General features: G+C 46.7%; 1 protein-coding gene across 1 annotated transcript in view; it reads left to right on the forward strand.

Annotated features, from left to right (window-relative positions):
• The first annotated feature begins 1,230 nt into the window (after nucleotides 1-1,230).
• The window catches only part of elovl2 (ELOVL fatty acid elongase 2), an 80,387-nt gene continuing 63,711 nt past the window's right edge, over nucleotides 1,231-17,906 (forward strand). Inside the window, exon 1 of the mRNA XM_028790827.2 lies at nucleotides 1,231-1,480. Coding sequence (XP_028646660.1) covers nucleotides 1,478-1,480 — 3 coding nt within the window. The 5' untranslated portion in view covers nucleotides 1,231-1,477. The remainder of the gene's footprint in view (nucleotides 1,481-17,906) is intronic.

Raw genomic sequence — 17,906 nt, forward strand, 5'->3', positions numbered from 1 at the left:
CGGGCAGGGCACACACACGAGGGACAATTTAGGATCGCCAATGCACCTAACCTGCATGTCTTTGGACTGTGGGAGGAAACCCACACAGACACGGGGAGAACATGCAAACTCCATGCAGGGAGGACCCGGGAAGCGAACCCAAGTCTCCTTACTGCGAGGCAGCAGCACTACCACTGTGCCACCGTGCCGCCCAACAAGTTTCATGTGTTCACCATATTTCATTATAATTTAGGAATTTGCTGCGGGCCAATTAAAAATGGACCATGGGCCGTAGTTTGGACACCCCTGACCTAACATAATTGTGCCACCGTGCCGCCCTTGAGCTGAATACAATAAGTAGAAAATGGATGGATGCATATTGTGGTGCATGTTAGCAATCAAATGTACACCATTTATTTAGTGCCCCCCTGATAAGTTGGTATTCTCACATTCTATAATGCAATTCGGGGATGTGGGCAGTCAGAGGGTATCCCATTGCCAGTCCTGCACTGGTTCTTTTCTGGAAATCTTTTCAGTAAAGCCCTTTTAAATTCCTACACAACTGTGCATCCATTAGATTTAGTGTGACACCTGGACATGAGGTTTAATTGCATCGATGCGAAATGCTTCCCCCGTTTTCAAGACCCCTAATCCATTAACTTACATCTGTCTTTGTCACTTTGATGCCCATAATAACTGATTGAAATGACTGAATTTGGCCTGGTTGGGCCAAAGCGTTCATCTGTTTTTAAAGTGAAGTTACTTGCGCTGACTGTTACACCTGTAATGCACTGGCACTGGGTTGGTTTTCTGCCGTTTAAATGTTAGCCGAACGCTGTTTAAGTGGCCATTAAAATGCACAACGGGGCTGCACCTGGCCAGGTAAGCAGAGAGGAAAGGCGCGTTAGTATCTTTAAAATTTTCCAAGTCATCTTTTACACGACAGGATAATCTGAGCACATAAACCAAAAAAGAGCGACTTAGCACTTCGGTCCATTAGGCAGCCTTTGGATGCTTCATGCGCCGCGCGCATCGGCTCCAGCCTCACGAGGTTTCCCACAGCGTCTCAACTGCCATTATCCGCGTTTCAATACAAAATCCTCCCCTCCTTGCCATCCAGTCAGCTGGCGGCCACCCTCCGCCAAGGTATGGTTCGATTCGCGTCCCCATTGTTGTTGGATGCCGGCCCGAGCTGAGCTCCTCTCCTATTGGCTGAGAGCTGATGTCAATCACAAGGCCGGGTTCGTCCTCCGCGTTGCTCTTGCCCGTCTCGCGTTTCCTTTAACGCTCTTTGGCTTGTGAGCGAAGCGCTCAGCTCAGCTTGGACTGAAAAGAAAACCGCCGGGCTTGGAAGAGGTGGAGCGGCAAGAGAGAGAAGACAGACAGAGAGAGAGAGAGAGAGAGAGGGAGGGAGATACCCTGGACAGCGCACCTGCCTTCTTCGCTCCGCCGTCTCCGTACAGGCTGCTCCCGGTACCAACATTAACCAATTCACATTATGGTAAGTGCTCTCGGTGTTTCTTTCTTTCTTTTTTTTTTGAAGATTGTAGACCCCATTGGAGCGCCCCTTTTGTAAGAATCCATGATTTTAAAATGAATGGAGGCGAAACCCGATCGTGCCACGAGAATAATAAAGCAAGTCTCGGTCTATAAAAATTAAAAGTCACATCCGTAGCGGCATGCATGTCATCTTCCAAAGCGTGATGTTTGCGTTATGAAGTATATGAAGAGACAACGGAACGGCAAGGAGTTGCCGAGTGAATCTTGAACACTAGGCTGCCGCGCTCCTAAACCGCCCGAAGCGCTTAATCATCTGAATTGCTATTCCGTTAAGCGGCTTTCGACTAAACACACCTGAAGCTGACCGCCACATGCCAACTTTGTGTGGCAAGCAAAGCCAGGGGTTCAACAACTGAGAGCCGGGCAGACTGTCTAACAGCCGGGGCTGAGCGAGCGCGTTCCCGTTAAATGGATGTGTGCGCGCGCGCTCTGTTACCCGCGCATGTGCCGGCTGCTTTAATGCGCTTCACTCGAAAGACGCTGACAGTCACTGCTCATTTTGTTAGCCTCATTGCTAGGGACGCTACAAAACGAGTCGACCCGGAGAATCATCGGACTGACCTTATGGAGGGAGTGTCAGTTAGGTTGCATTATGAAGGAAACAAAAGGTTCAAGTGCGGCGAGAAACTCTCCAAGGGAGTAGTAATGTAAAAAAAAAAAAAAAGGAGGCGGCGGCACGCACGTTTACACCTCAGTGAATTGAGTGCAGAAGAAGTGACCCGCAAAAGATCAGCGGTGGGCAGGCAGCCTGCGACATTTTTTTAATATGTCGCCTTTTACGTACTTGATTCTCTTATGGAGGATCTGAAGTGTCGAGCAGTCGCCCAAACCCTAGCACGTTAAGTGACTCGCAAATCCGTTTCTGTCTGATCAGATAAATCTTTACGACGTGCTGCCTTCCTCATTCATTCTCATAGTGGGTTCGTTTAACGTGGGGTTACGCGTTTAAATCTATCAGCCTGAAGAATATTTAAATGGTAGCCGGGATTGGTCAGTCAGTCAGGTATGGCGTGCAGGGATTTGTTTTCCTTCATCTTGTGTCATCACTTATGTGTTTGTCCTTATTTGATTAGGCCAAGCCGTTTAAAAGTTTAATCCCGTGGGGTACTTGCCTGAGCTGTAAAAGTCAAACTTTCTCTTTAAATTATGCTTTGTGAGTTGGTGGCTCAGCTTCAGAGTGTCACTTAGCTTAGTTAAGCCGCCCCCCATAGTCGAGCCCCACGCACTTTTGAGTATATTGTTAGTTGTTGGATTTTTACATTTTACAACACCACTAGCTGTGCTACCTAACTAAGACGGGTTCAAATCTAAATAATCAACACAGACCTCAGCATTAATGTTTTCAGTGCACCATCTGTTGGAATGTATTTTGTAACACATGTTATAATAAAATACACTGCATTTGTCATTCCAACAGATGGTGCATCACAGATATTTGTAGGAATAAAATGCATTGCTGCAAATGTCTGTTATGTGGCATCTGTTGAAATGACAGATAAATAGCAACCAGAGACACACAGACACATATCTGTTTACTAGCTGTGCTACACGTCTAAGATGGGTTGAGATCTTGGTAATCAATGTAGACCTCGGCATTAATGTTTGCAGTGCACCATCTGTTGGAATGTATTTAGTAATGTATGTTTTAATAAAATACATTGCATTTATCATTGCATAAATATTTGTAGTAATAAAATGCATTATTACAAATGTTTGAGATGCACCCTCTGTTGGAATGACAAATGCAATACATACAGTAAGTGTCAGATATTTGTAAAAGCATTGTTAATGTTTGTGATGTACCATCCATTGGAATGTCAAATAAATGGCAACCACAATGCATATGTGTCAGTTATTGGTAAAAGCATTGTTAATGTTTGTGAAGCGCCATGGAACGACACAACCAGATGAACACACAGACACTTATCATTTTCTAGATGTTGAAATCTAGGAAATCAACAAAGACCTCAGCATTAACATTGCAGTGCACCATCAATTGGAATGTATTTTGTAATGAATGTTATAGTAAAATACACTGCAGTTGTCATTCCAACACATGGTGCATCACAAATATTTGTAGTAATAAAATGCCTTGCTGCAAATGTTTGTTATGTGGCATCTGTTGAAATGACAGATAAATAGCAACCAGAGACACACAGACACATTTCTGTTTACAAGCTGTGCTATGCGTCTAAGATGGGTTGAAATCTTGGTAATCAATGTAGACCTCTGCATTAATGTTTGCAGTGCACCATCTGTTGGAATGTATTAGTAATGTATGTTATAATAAAATACATTGCATTTATCATTGCACAAATATTTGTAGTAATAAAATGCATTATTACAAATGTTTGAGATGCACCCTCTGTTGGAATGACAAATGTAATGCATACTGTTTGTGTCTGATATTTGTTAAAGTAGTGTTAACGTTTCCAGTGCACCCTCTGTTGGAATGTACTTTATACTGCATGTTATAATAAATTTGGTTGCATTTGTCATTGCAACAGAATGCACATCACCAATATTTGTAATGATAAAATTCATTATTACAAATGTTTATGATGCACCCTTCGTTGAAATGACAAATAAAATACATAAGTATATTTGTAAAACAATTGTTAATGTTTGTGATGTACCATCTGTTGGAATGTCAAATAAATGGCAACCACAATGCATATGTCTCCGTTACTGGTAAAAGCAATGTTAATGTTTGTGATGCGTCATGGAATGACACAACCAGATGAACACACAGACACTTATCATTTATTAGCTGTTGAAATCTAGGAAATCAACAAAGACTTCAGCATTAACGTTTCCACTGCACCATTTATTGGAATGTATTTTGTAAGGCAAGTTATAATAAAATACACTACACTTGTCATTTCAACACATGGTGCATCACAAATATTTGTAGTAATAAAATGCATTGATGCAAAATGTCTGTTTTGTGGCATCTGTTGAGATGACAGATAAATAGCAACCAAAAAGACACGCAGACACAGGTCCTTTTACTAGCTGTGCTACCTGTCTAAGATGGGTTGAAATCTTGGTAATCAATGTAGACCTCAGCATTAATGTTTGCAGTGCACCATCTACTGGAATTTATTCAGCAATGCATATTATAATAAAACACACTGCATTTGTCATTCCAACAGATGGTGCATCACAGATATTTGTAGTAATAAAATGCTTTGCTGCAAATGTCTGTTATGTGGCATCTGTTGAAATGACATAAATACCATCCAAGTGGCACACAGACACATATCCATTTACTAGCTGTGCTACCTGTCTAAGATGGGTTGAAATCTTGGTAATCAATGTAGACCTCAGCATTAATGTTTTCAATGCACCATCTACTGGAATTTATTCAGTAATGCATATTACTGCATTTGTCATTCCAACAGATGGTGCATCACAAACACTTGTAGTAATAAAATGCATTACTACAAATGTTTGTTATGTGCCTTCTGTTGGAATGAAAAGTGCAATGCGTATGAATCTGCCATATGTAAAACCAGTGTTAATGTTTGTGGTGCTCCATCTGTTGGAATGGCAGAGACATAGGAACCACATATGCACACAGATACACAGACACTGATCTTTTTACTAGCTCTGCTACCTGTCAAATATTTGTGATGCTCCATCTGTTGAAATGACAAATGCAATACATACAGTATGTCTCGGTTATATGCCATTTGTTATGGGATTTATGAAAGCAGTATTAATGTTTGTGATGCACCATCTGTTGGAATGAGAAATGCAATACATTTTATTACTAAAAATGCTTTTAATGCACCATCTGTTAGAATGACAGACACAGCAATCAGATGGGCTCACAGACTGACACATCCATTTATTGAGGTAGATAAGGTGCATGTGTTCCAACAACAACCAGTGTGTTGTTCTTGTTTGTCCTTTTTTATTTCACATGAAGTAACACACCCCTCTGATGGACCCTTCTGGGTTTAGCGGATGCCTGCTGAATGCTGCCTTCCCGGACTGCATAGTGACTACCGTAAAGTTTAATGGTTTACCGATAATGGCAGATTTTGGACCAGGACCCCTTGGTTTATGTGAAGGGTACTGTTAAGGCTGCAGTATACAAAGGCACTGGAGACAATTGTGCTCTTCCAGTTTGAGGAAGACCCATCTCCTTCCAGCACCACTGCGCCCCTGTGCACAAAGCCAAGTCCATAAAGACATGGAGGAACTCTAGTGGTCCACACAGAGCCCTGACCTCAGCCCTACTAAACACTTTTGGGATAAATTGGTGAGCCTATAGCAGTAACTGACCTCACAAATGGGCACACATTCTTCAGACCCACTCCAAAATGTTATGGTGGGTGGGGGCAGCAGCTTATTAATGCCCATGAGTTTTGAATGGGGTGTCCAACAGGCTTATTTAGGTGTGATGGTCAGGTGTCCACAAACCTTTGGCCATGTAGTGCAACCGTCTACCAGCCGTCAATTCTTTGGCTTCACATGTCATGAAGTTTTATATTTTCCTTGGCCTGTAAGAATAATGGAGATATTGTTGTGTTAGAAATCAAGAGATTTGATAGTCAGATCTTTTTTTAATATGATGTAAGTGAATGACACAACAAGATGAAAAAGAACCAGCTCTTTGCAGAGTTCAGTATGGAACTAGTGACAATGGCAGAGCTTCCGGTTTTCTGCCCACCGGACAGGAAGGGGCGGGTCTAGGCGGGTGGATGTTGGAAGTGATGTCAGTGATGTCATAACTGTCAATCATCTGGTCTGCAAAGGGGAAAAGAGAGGCATTGAAGCATAGCGCCAACCCCTGGTGAGGCAGTGTAACTGCAGCCACTAGAGCCCTTCACCTGATACCCATCCGCACACCCGTGACAGTGGTATGTTGTTGTAGAAAACCGTCTCCTTGAGGTGCCATATTGTGTTTTTATGGGTTTGTAATGCCAGGCTGTTGTGTCACACACCTCTGGTCATCCTGACTAGCAAAATTAACATGTCAGCATTGGTATTGTGAGAGACAGTCGGCAGTTCAGCCCGACCGGGACACCCCTATAATGGAAGGATGGGGGAAGGCAGCGACTTTTGGACACTGCCACCCTTAAAACGCTAGATGGCAGCTCCCCTGGAGTGTAGCTGTGCCCTGGTTTCCCACAGGGCATCCTGGGACTTGGAGTTTGGTTTCTCAGAAGCTGTTGGGTGCCGCCAGGGGGTGCTGTGAAAGGACCTGGGGAGTCATGCTTCCCTTATAGAAGTACTAGAAGAGAAGCACTTCTGGGTCAAGGACTATTTAAAGGACTGCTGAAGACCCAGCGAGCGAGCCAGAGTTGGGAGGCAGAGGACAGAGCTTGCTGGGAGAAGTGGAGGAGAAGGAAAAGAGATAATTGTGTGGTGTATGGTGCTTTATTGCCTGTGGCTGTGCTGATATTGAGAGCACTGTTTAAGAAGAGGAAGAGAAATAAATCAATTCTCGTGATGTCAGTATCTGTCTGTCGGGTTAGAGGAGCGACAACGCCCTCTAGTGTCACAGTATGTAAAGGTATAAAAGTCAGGGTTTGTACACTTCCGGGTTGTCCAAGTTTGTGGATCATTAAAACATAAAACTCTTGCATTATTTTGGTTAAAGATCTTCCTGGTTACAAATTCTTCTTTGTTCTTTGATTTTGATTTTCATACAGTGCATCCGGAAAGTATTCCCAGCACATCACTTTTTCCACATTTTCTTATGTTGCAGCCTTATTCCAAAATGGATTCAATTCATTTTTTTCCTCAGAATTCTACACACAACACCCCATAATGACAACGTGAAAAAAGTTTACTTGAGGTTTTTGCAAATTTATTAAAAGTAAAAAAACTGAGAAATCCCATGTCCATAAGTATTCACAGCCTTTGCTCAATACTTTGTCGATGCCCCTTTGGCAGCAATTCCAGCCTCAAGTCTTGTTGAATATGATGCCACAAGCTTGGCACACCTATCCTTGGCCAGTTTGGCCCATTCCTCTTTGCAGCACCTCTCAAGCTCCATCAGGTTGGATGGGAAGCATCAGTGCACAGCCATTTTAAGTTCTCTCCAGAGATGTTCAATCGGATTCAAGTCTGGGCTCTGGCTGGGCCACTCAAGGACATTCACAGAGTTGTCCTGAAGCCACTCCTTTGATATCTTGGCTGTGTGCTTAGGGTCGTTGTCCTGATGAAAGATGAACCGTCGCCCCAGTCTGAGGTCAAGAGCGCTCTGGAGCAGGTTTTCATCCAGGATGTCTCTGTACATTGCTGCAGTCATCTTTCCCTTTATCCTGACTAGTCTCCCAGTTCCCCACAGCATGATGCTGCCACCACCATGCTTCACTGTAGGGATGGTATTGGCCTGGTGATGAGCGGTGCCTGGTTTCCTCCAAACGTGACACCTGGCATTCACACCAAAGAGTTCAATCTTTGTCTCATCAGACCAGAGAATTTTCTTTCTCATGGTCTGAGAGTCCTTCAGGTGCCTTTTGGCAAACTCCAGGCGGGCTGCCATGTGCCTTGTACTAAGGAGTGGCTTCTGTCTGGCCACTCTACCATACAGGCCTGATTGGTGGATTGCTGCAGAGATGGTTGTCCTTCTGGAAGGTTCTCCTCTCTCCACAGAGGACCTCTGGATCTCTGACAGAGTGACCATCGGTTTCTTGGTCACCTTTCTGACTAAGGCCCTTCTCCCCAGATCGCTCAGTTTAGATGGCCGGCCAGCTCTAGGAAGAGTCCTGGTGGTTTCAAACTTCTTCCACTTACGGATGATGGAGGCCACTGTGCTCATTGGGACCTTCAAAGTGGCAGAAATTTTTCTGTAACCTTCCCCAGGTTTGTGCCTCGAGACAATCCTGTCTCGGAGGTCTACAGACAATTCCTTTGACTTCATGCTTGGTTTGTGCTCTGACATGAACTGTCAACTGAGGAACCTTCTATAGACAGGTGTGTGCCTTTCCAAATCATGTCCAGTCAACTCAATTTACCACAGGTGGACTCCAATGAAGCTGCAGAAACATCTCAAGGATGATCAGGGGAAACAGGAGGCACCTGAGCTCAATTTGGAGCTTCATGGCAAAGGCTGTGAATACTTATGTACATGTGCTTTCTCAGTTTTTTTATTTTTAATACATTTGAAAAAACCTCAAGTAAACTTTTTTCACATTGTCATTATGGGGTGTTGTGTGTAGAATTCTGAGGAAATAAATTAATTTAATCCATTTTGGAATAAGGCTGTAACATAACAAAATGTGGAAAAAGTGAAGCACTGGGAATACTTTCTGGATGCACTGTATAGCGTTTGGCTTCTGAGTTTCTATTCATTTATATCTCAGCTTAAGAATTTGTTTTCCTTTGCTGGTTTAATTTTGTTTCTGAATCTTGAGATTGTGCTCTTTTACTTTCATATCATTGGCTACTTTAAGAATTTCAATAGTTTCATTTATCTGCTTGTTATATACACTCACTGGCCATTTTATTAGGCACAACTGTTCAACCGTCCTTTAACCGTCACCTTATCGTGGTGGAGGGGTTTGCGTGTCCCAATGATCCTAGGAGCTCTGTTGTCCGGGGCTTTATGCCCCTGGTAGGGCCACCCAAGGCAAACTGGTCCTAGGTGAGGGATGAGACAAAGAGCGGTTAAACAAACCTCCTATGAAGAAAAACAATTTTGGACGGTGTTTTCCCTTGCCCGGACGCGGGTCACCGGGGCCCCACTCTGGAGCCAGGCCTGGAGGTGGGGCTCGATGGCGAGCGCCTGGTGGCCGGGCCTGCACCCATGGGGCTCGGCCGGGCACAGCCCAAAGAGGCAACGTGGGTCCCCCTTCCCATGGGCTCACCACCTATGGGAGGGGCCAAGGAGGTCGGGTGCAGTGTGAGTTGGGTGGTGGCCGAAGGCGGGGACCTTGGCGGTCCGATCCTCGGCTACAGAAACTGGCTCTTGGGACGTGGAATGTCACCTCTCTGAAGGTGAAGGAGCCTGAGCTAGTGCGCGAAGTTGAGAGGTTCCGGCTAGATATAGTCAGGCTCACCTCGACGCACAGCTTGGACTCTGGAACCAATCTCCTTGAGAGGGGCTGGACTCTCTACCACTCTGGAGTTGCCCCCGGTGAGAAGCGTCGAGCGGGTGTGGGTATACTTATTGCCCCCCAACTTGGAGCCTGTACATTGGGGTTTACCCCGGTGGACGAGAGGGTAACCTCCCTTCGCCTTCGGGTGGGGGGACGGGTCCTAACTGTTGTTTGTGCGTATGCACCGAACAGCAGTTCGGAGTACCCACCCTTTTTGGAGTCCCTGGAGGGGGTGCTAGAGGGCATACCTTCTGGGGACTCCCTCGTTCTGCTGGGAGACTTCAATGCTCACGTGGGCAATGACAGTGAGACCTGGAAGGGCGTGATTGGGAGGAATGGCCCCCCCTGATCTGAACCCGAGCTGTGTTTTGTTATTGGACTTCTGTGCCCGTCACGGATTGTCCATAACGAACACCATGTTCAAGCATAGGGGTGTTCATATGTGCACTTGGCACCAGGACACCCTAGGCCTCAGTTCGATGATCGACTTTGTGGTCGTGTCGTCGGACTTGCGGCCACATGTCTTGGACACTCGGGTGAAGAGAGGGGCGGAGTTGTCAACTGATCACCACCTGGTGGTGAGTTGGCTTCGATGGTGGGGGAGGATGCCGGTCAGGTGTGGTAGGCCCAAACGTGTTGTGAGGGTCTGCTGGGAACGTCTGGCAGAGCCCCCTGTCAGAAGTAGCTTCAACTCCCACCTCCGGCAGAACTTCGACCACATCCCGAGGGAGGTGGGGGACATTGAGTCCGAATGGGCCATGTTCCGTGCCTCTATTGTTGAGGCAGCTGACCGGAGCTGTGGCCGTAAGGTGGTCGGTGCCTGTCATGGCGGCAATCCCCGAACCCGCTGGTGGACACCGGCGGTGAAGGATGCCGTCAAGCTAAAGAAGGAGTCCTACAGGACCCTTTTGTCCTGTGGGACTCTGGAGGCAGCTGATAGGTACCGGCAGGCCAAGCGGAACGCGGCTTTGGTGGTTGCTGAGGCAAAAACTCGGGCGTGGGAGGAGTTTGGGGAGGCCATGGAGAATGACTTTCGGACGGCTTCGAGGAGATTCTGGTCCACCATCCGGCGTCTCAGGAAGGGGAAGCAGTGCAGTGTCAACACTGTATATGGTGGGGATGGTGCGCTGCTGACCTCGACTCGGGATGTTGTGGGTCGGTGGGGGGAATACTTCGAAGACCTCCTCAATCCCATTAACATGCCTTCCAATGTGGAAGCAGAGCCTGGGGACTCAGAGGTGGGCTCCCCCATCTCTGGGACTGAGGTCACTGAGGTGGTCAAAAAACTCCTTGGTGGTAGGGCCCCGGGGGTGGATGAGATACGCCCGGAGTTCCTCAAGGCTCTGGATGTTGTAGGACTGTCTTGGCTGACACGCCTCTGCAACATCGCATGGACATCAGGGACAGTGCCTCTGGATTGGCAGACCGGGGTGGTGGTCCCCCTCTTTAAGAAGGGGGATCGGAGGGTGTGTTCCAACTACAGAGGGATCACACTCCTCAGCCTCCCTGGAAAAGTCTATTCAGGGGTCCTGGAGAGGAGGGTCCGTCGGATAGTCGAGCCTCGGATTCAGGAGGAACAGTGTGGTTTTCGTCCTGGTCGCGGAACAGTGGACCAGCTCTATACCCTTAGCAGGGTCCTGGAGGGTGCATGGGAGTTCGCCCAACCAGTCTACATGTGTTTTGTGGACTTAGAAAAGGCATTCGACCGTGTCCCTCGGGGAATCCTGTGGGGGGTACTCCGAGAGTATGGGGTACCGGCCCCCCTGATAAGGGCTGTTCAGTCCCTGTACGATCGGTGCCAGAGCTTGGTCCGCATTGCCGGCAGTAAGTCGAACCCGTTTCCAGTGAGAGTTGGACTCTGCCAGGGCTGCCCTTTGTCACCGATTCTGTTCATATCTTTTATGGACAGAATTTCTAGGCGCAGCCAGGGTGTTGAGGGGGGTCCAGTTTGGTGGGCTCAGGATTGGGTCACTGCTTTTTGCAGATGATGTTGTCCTGTTTGCTTCATCAGGCCGTGATCTTCAGCTCTCTCTGGATCGGTTCGCAGACGAGTGTGAAGCGGCTGGGATGAGAATCAGCACCTCCAAATCCGAGACCATGGTCCTCAGCCGGAAAAGGGCGGAGTGCCCTCTCAGGGTTGGTAGCGAGATCCTGCCCCAAGTGGAGGAGTTCAAGTATCTCGGGGTCTTGTTCACGAGTGAGGGAAGAATGGAGCGTGAGATCGACAGGCGGATCGGTGCGGCATCCGCAATAATGCGGGCATTGCATCGGTCTGTCGTGGTGAAAAAGGAGCTGAGCCGCAAGGCGAAGCTCTCAATTTACCAGTCGATCTATGTTCCTACCCTCACCTATGGTCATGAGCTATGGGTAGTGACCGAAAGAACGAGATCGCGAATACAAGCGGCTGAAATGAGTTTCCTCCGCAGGGTGTCTGGGCTTTCCCTTAAAGATAGGGTGAGAAGCTCAGTCATCCGGGAGGGGCTCAGAGTAGAGCCGCTGCTCCTCCGCATCGAGAGGAGTCAGATGAGGTGGCTCGGGCATCTGATCAGGATGCCTCCTGGACGCCTCCCTGGTGAGGTGTTCCGGGCACGTCCAACCGGGAGGAGGCCCCGGGGAAGACCCAGGACACGCTGGAGGGACTATGTCTCTCGACTGGCCTGGGAACGCCTTGGGATTCTCCCGGAAGAGCTAGAAGAAGTGGCCGGGGAGAGGGAAGTCTGGGCATCTCTGCTCAAGCTGCTGCCCCCGCGACCTGACCTCGGATAAGCGGGAGACAATGGATGGATGGATGGACAACTGTTCAACTACTGGTTAATGCAAATGTCTCATCGGCCAATCACACGGCAGCAACTTAATGCATTTCAGAGTGTAGACATCGTCAAGAACACCAGCTGAAGTTCAAACCGAGCATCAGAATGGGGCAGAAGAAAGGGGACTGAAGTGACTTTGAACGTGGCATGGCTGTTGATCTGAGTATTTCACAAACTGCTGATCTCCTGGGAGTTTCACACACAAACATCTCTAGCGTTTACAGAGAGTGGTCCAAAAAAAGGGAAAATATCGGTGAGCCAGAGGTCAGAGGAGAATGGCCACACTGGTCTGAGCTGATGGAAAGACAACAGGAACTCAAATAAGAACTCGTTACAAGTGAGGTGTGCAGAAGAGCAGCTCTGATGGCACAACACAGAGTGGTGGCTGTGAGGCTAGGGATCTGCACTGGCAATCAGAAGGTTGCCGGTCTGAATCCCGTAAATGCCAATAGGGACTCTGCTCTGTTGGGCCCTTGAGCAAGGCCGTTAACCTGCAATTGCTGAGCGCTTTGAGTAGTGAGAACAGCGCTATATAAATTCAAAAGGATTAATTATAACACATCAAACCTTGAAGCAAGTGAGGGGCTACAGCAGCAGGAGACCAAAGCGGGTGACACTCCTGTCAGCTAAGAGCAGACAACTGAGGTTACAATTCACATGGGCTCACCAAAATTGGACAATAGAAGACTGGAAAAACGTCACCTGGTCTGATGAGTCTCGATTTCTGCTGCCACATTTGGATGGTAGGGTCAGCAACATGAAAGCATGGATCCGTCCCACCTTGTATCACCAGTTCAGGCTGGCGGTGGTGTGATGGTGTGGGTGATATTTTCTTGTCACACTTTGGACCCCAACTGAGCATCGTTTAAACGCCACAGCCTACCCAAGTATCATTGCTGACCGCGTGCCCATCCCTTTTGGACCACCATCTTCTGATGGCTCCTTCCAGCAGGATACCCCGCCATGTCACAAAGCTCACATCATCTCAGACTGGTTTCTTCAACGTGACAATGAGCTCACTGGACTCCAATGGCCTCCACAGTCACCAGATCTCTATTTAGTCGAGCACCTTTGGGATGTGCTGGAACGGGAGATTTGCATTATGGATGTGGAGCCCACAAACCTGCAGCAACTGCTTGATGCCATCATGTCAGTGTGGACCAGCATCCCAGCACCTTGAAGAATTGTGGCAGTTCTGAAGGCATAAAGGGGGTCCAACCGGCTACTAGCAAGGTGTACCTAATAAAGTGTATTATTTCTACCGTGCCGCTTTGGTCGCGGGTTGTTTGGCCACGGTTGCGGGTTGCTGGGGGCGACCTCTGGAAGTCACGCTGGCATTTCGTTGTCCTTCATGACGGTTTTAACTCTTCCGTGCATGAGTTTAGACAGATGTTAAATTTCATCTCACGCGTCCAAATGAGCTTCCGTTAATCCAAAACCAATTTAGTTTTTTACTCTAAAAGACCATTGGTGTGAATCGGCAATAAGTCACTGCAACGTCTGAGTCAGCCTGACGTACTTTAGTGTTCAGAGCTTTAGGTGAGCGATATGACTATGGCTAGTAGTCCCTCTTCTGCGTAACCTCAGCGCTGTTTAATTAGCGTGTGCTTTATAATAAAACCTCAGGGGCTAAGCAGCTTTCTTAACGTGGGTTACATTTCATTCAAATCTTAACTAATGCAGAATATTCACCAATTACCAATACCCAGACTGCAAATTCCCAGCATGGGTACCTTTTTAGCCTTTAATTACAATGACAGCAGGCAGATAACCAGTACAGTCAGTCATTTCCCAACCCGCTATATGCTAACACAGGGTCGCGGGGGTCTGCTGGAGCCAGCGCAGGGCAGGAACAAACCCCGGGCAGTTTCTTTTTCCGACTTCAGCGTCCACAACATGAAAACTACACGCAGGGAGGACCCAGGAAGCGAACCCTGGGCTCCTCACTGCGAGGCAGCAGCGCTACCACTGCACCACCGTGCCGCCCGATAATACAATAATTGACAATTTCTTAATCTCTAAAAGCGTTAATGTTTATCCCCGGAAAAGAACGTGCAAAAAAATGCTGCGTTTTTTTTCCCAACAAGTATGTGAAAGAGACAAACGTCAATATAATTACGGTAGGAGAGCCGTGTTCACTGCTGCACACTTCACACATGTCCTTTGTGTGATATTTTTTTGTAACCGTCACCAATGTTCAAATCGGGACAGTAGAAGCGTATTTTCCTATGTAAGAAGACACAAAAAAGACAAAAGGTTTAGGGGGGGTCCGAAGGTTTGAAGCCTGCATAATTCCAGAACCTTCCCTCTCAGTGACATCACTCCCGGTTCCTGCCCCTTTCCTCTTCATCAGGTATCAGCTGAAGGGCTGTAGCGACTGCAGTTATACTGCCTCACCAGGGGTTGGCGCTGTGCTTCAAGGCCTCTTTTCCCCTTTGCAGACCAGATGATTGACAGCTGTGATGATGTCACTTCCTGTGTATTTTAAACTCTCATGCTAGAAAATAGGAAGGGTTGAGAAGTCACTGCTCATGGGACTGAGGGGTGAGAAAAAAGTGCTGCTGAGGAGGAAAGGGGTGTGTCCATGGGGGCGGGAACTGGGAGTGATGTCACTGAGAGGGAAGGTTCTGGAATTACGCAGGCTGCTGTTTCCGAAGGTCTGGAAAGGAAGAGAGAAGAAAGCTTTCGTTAGATCCTGCCAACCCCTGTCTGTGCATATCAATGTCAAGGTCAAGTTATTTATAGAGCACATTTAAGACAACATCAGTAATACTGTAACCGGAGGGAACATAAATAAAATAAACCGAAATAAAAGTACAATCAAGTGGAATGTAGCCAGCAGTGGGTGAGTTAGTGAGTTAAAGAAAAGAAAAAGGATGAATGAGAGTGGGGCAATCATCAGTATCAGTGAAGCTCTCAGAAAGCTAGAGAATCGAAATGTACAGTGGAAGGGAACTCCTTAATGGACGATTGTCAGACTCTGGTCCTGGTGGGCCGCAGTGGCTACAGGTTTTCATTCTAACCCTTTTCTTAATGAGTGACCTGTTTTTGCTGCTAATTAACTTCTTTTGAACTCATTTTAATTGATTTGTTCCCCTGAATTGCTTCATTTCTTTCCTTAAATGACACCCATGAACAGAAATGAAATTTGAAGTGAGGGAGTCAACAGAAGACCAACTAAGTCAGGGTCTCAAACTCCAACCAATTTCATTCCAACCAGCTGCTTAATGAGGTGCCGAGTCTTATCGATTATTAAACCTGTTCTTTAATTTTGTGACTTGTGGCTGCTTTGGTGGTGCATTAGTAGACATTTCTATTGTCTTCTATTGTTTTGAGGATTTGTTCTTTTTGACACCCCACTGCACACCCAACCTACCTGGAAAGGGGTCTCTCTTTGAACTGCCTTTCCGGACGTTTCCTCTATTTTTTTCCCTACAAGGGGTTTGTCTTGTCTTCTTAGAGAGTCAAGGCTGGGGGGCTGTCAAGAGGCAGGGCCTGTTAAAGCCCATTGCGGCACTTTTTGTGTGATTTTGGGCTATACACAAAAATAAATTGTATTGTATTTCCGAAATTGTGGATGTTCTCTTTCTAAGAGCACTGGTCAAATGTTTTGGTGACCTGAGCAGATCCTCATTCCTGACACCTTTTTTTATTAAAAGAAAAAACTAAGGGGTCGGAGTCTTCAAGAGCAGGTCAATTAAAATGAATGGAAAAGGAGTTAATGAGGAGCAAAAACAGGTCACTCATTAAGAAGAGGGTTAGAATGAAAACCTGCAGCCACGGTGGTCCTCCAGGACCGGAGTTGCCAATCCCTGCCTTAATGGACGATTTTCAGACTCTGGTCCTGGTGGGTCATAGTGGCTGCAGGTTTTCATTCTAACCATCTTCTTTATTAGTGACCTGTTTGGGCTGCTAATGAACTTATTTTGCCTTAAGTTTTAATTGACTTGACTCAGACTCTCTTTAGTTGTTTCTTTGTCCTTAATTAGCAGCCAAACAATAATGAGACACGAAACGAGCCGCCACATGAGCAGCTCACCTGTGCCCATCACACAATATTTGGAAATAAAGTCTCTGTAAAGCTGATCTCTCAGGTCCCCAAAATATTTTGACAATGTTCTTAGAAAAACAGAAAATCAACAGTTATGGAAATGTCTGCTGTGTCAGAATGAGAGCAGCAACAAGCCATGGAATTAAATAACGAGTTTAATTAACAGTGAGAATTGGCTTCTCATTAAGAAACGGGTTAGGGTGAAATTATTTGGAGTTTGAAACCCCAATTTAGCTGGTCAACTGTTGATTTGTTTCACATTTGATTTCTGTTTGGCTGTCATTTAATGAAGAAAATAATTAATTCAGAGCACTGAATCCTTAGAAACAGGGCTATGAAAATGAACGCAAAAAGAAGTTAATTAGCAGTGAAAACTGGTCACTGATTAGGAAAAGGGGTAGAATGAAAACCTGCAGCCACTGCGGCCCACCAGGACTGGAGTTTGTCACCGCTGTCCTATGTGATACAATACAATACATCCATCCATTATCCAACCCACTATATCCTAACTACAGGGTCACGGGGGTCTGCTGGAGCCAAACCCAGACAACACAGGGCGCAAGGCAGGAAACAAACCCCAGGCAGGGCGCCAGCCCACCGCAGGACACACACACACACACACACCAATCACACACTAGGGACAATTTAGGATCGCCAATGCACCTAACCTGCATGTCTTTGGACTGTGGGAGGAAACCAATGCAAACACGGGGAGAACATGCAAACGCCACACCGGGTGGCGAACCCAGACCGGTCTCCTAACTGCGAGGCAGCAGCGCTACCACTGCGCTACCATGCTGCCCTCCATCCATTATCCAACCTGCTATATCCTAACTACAGGGTCACGGGGGTCTGCCGGAGCCAGCGCAGGGCAGGAACAAACCCCGGGCAGGGTGCCTGCCCACCGCAGGGCACACACACATGCACACCAAGCACTCACTGGGGACAATTTAGGATCGCCAGTGCACCTAACCTGCATGTCTTTGGACTGTGGAAGGAAACCGGGGAGAACACTGAGGAAGAAAAAACATTAACTGTAATGATTATAAGTATTTAACTCACAAATACCAAGGACTGTATTTTGTATTAATCATGCCTCAGAGAGCTATATGATTTATTATTTCTATACTTGCCGACACCTGCCGTGTAAGAATAGGAATGGAAAATGGTGAGAAAGGAATTCAGAAGTCAAGAAGAAATAAATACTTCTTGAAAGACGGAGTTGTGAACAGGTGTTTTGGTGGAGACGACAGATAACGAGTCGAAAGACATAACCCTAGAAAAAGCCACATACAAGCGACCGTGGCTGATGACTGGTTGTTGTAGATTAACCCAAATCTTTGCAAACGTTTGTCCTTGGGACTTGTTCATAGTCACGGAGAAGGTGTGTCTGAGTGGGAATTGTGTGCGTTTAAATTTAAAAGGGAGATTGGTGTCAGAAGGAAG

Source organism: Erpetoichthys calabaricus, chromosome 6 (assembly GCF_900747795.2).
Source record: "Erpetoichthys calabaricus chromosome 6, fErpCal1.3, whole genome shotgun sequence".
NCBI lineage: Eukaryota > Metazoa > Chordata > Cladistia > Polypteriformes > Polypteridae > Erpetoichthys > Erpetoichthys calabaricus.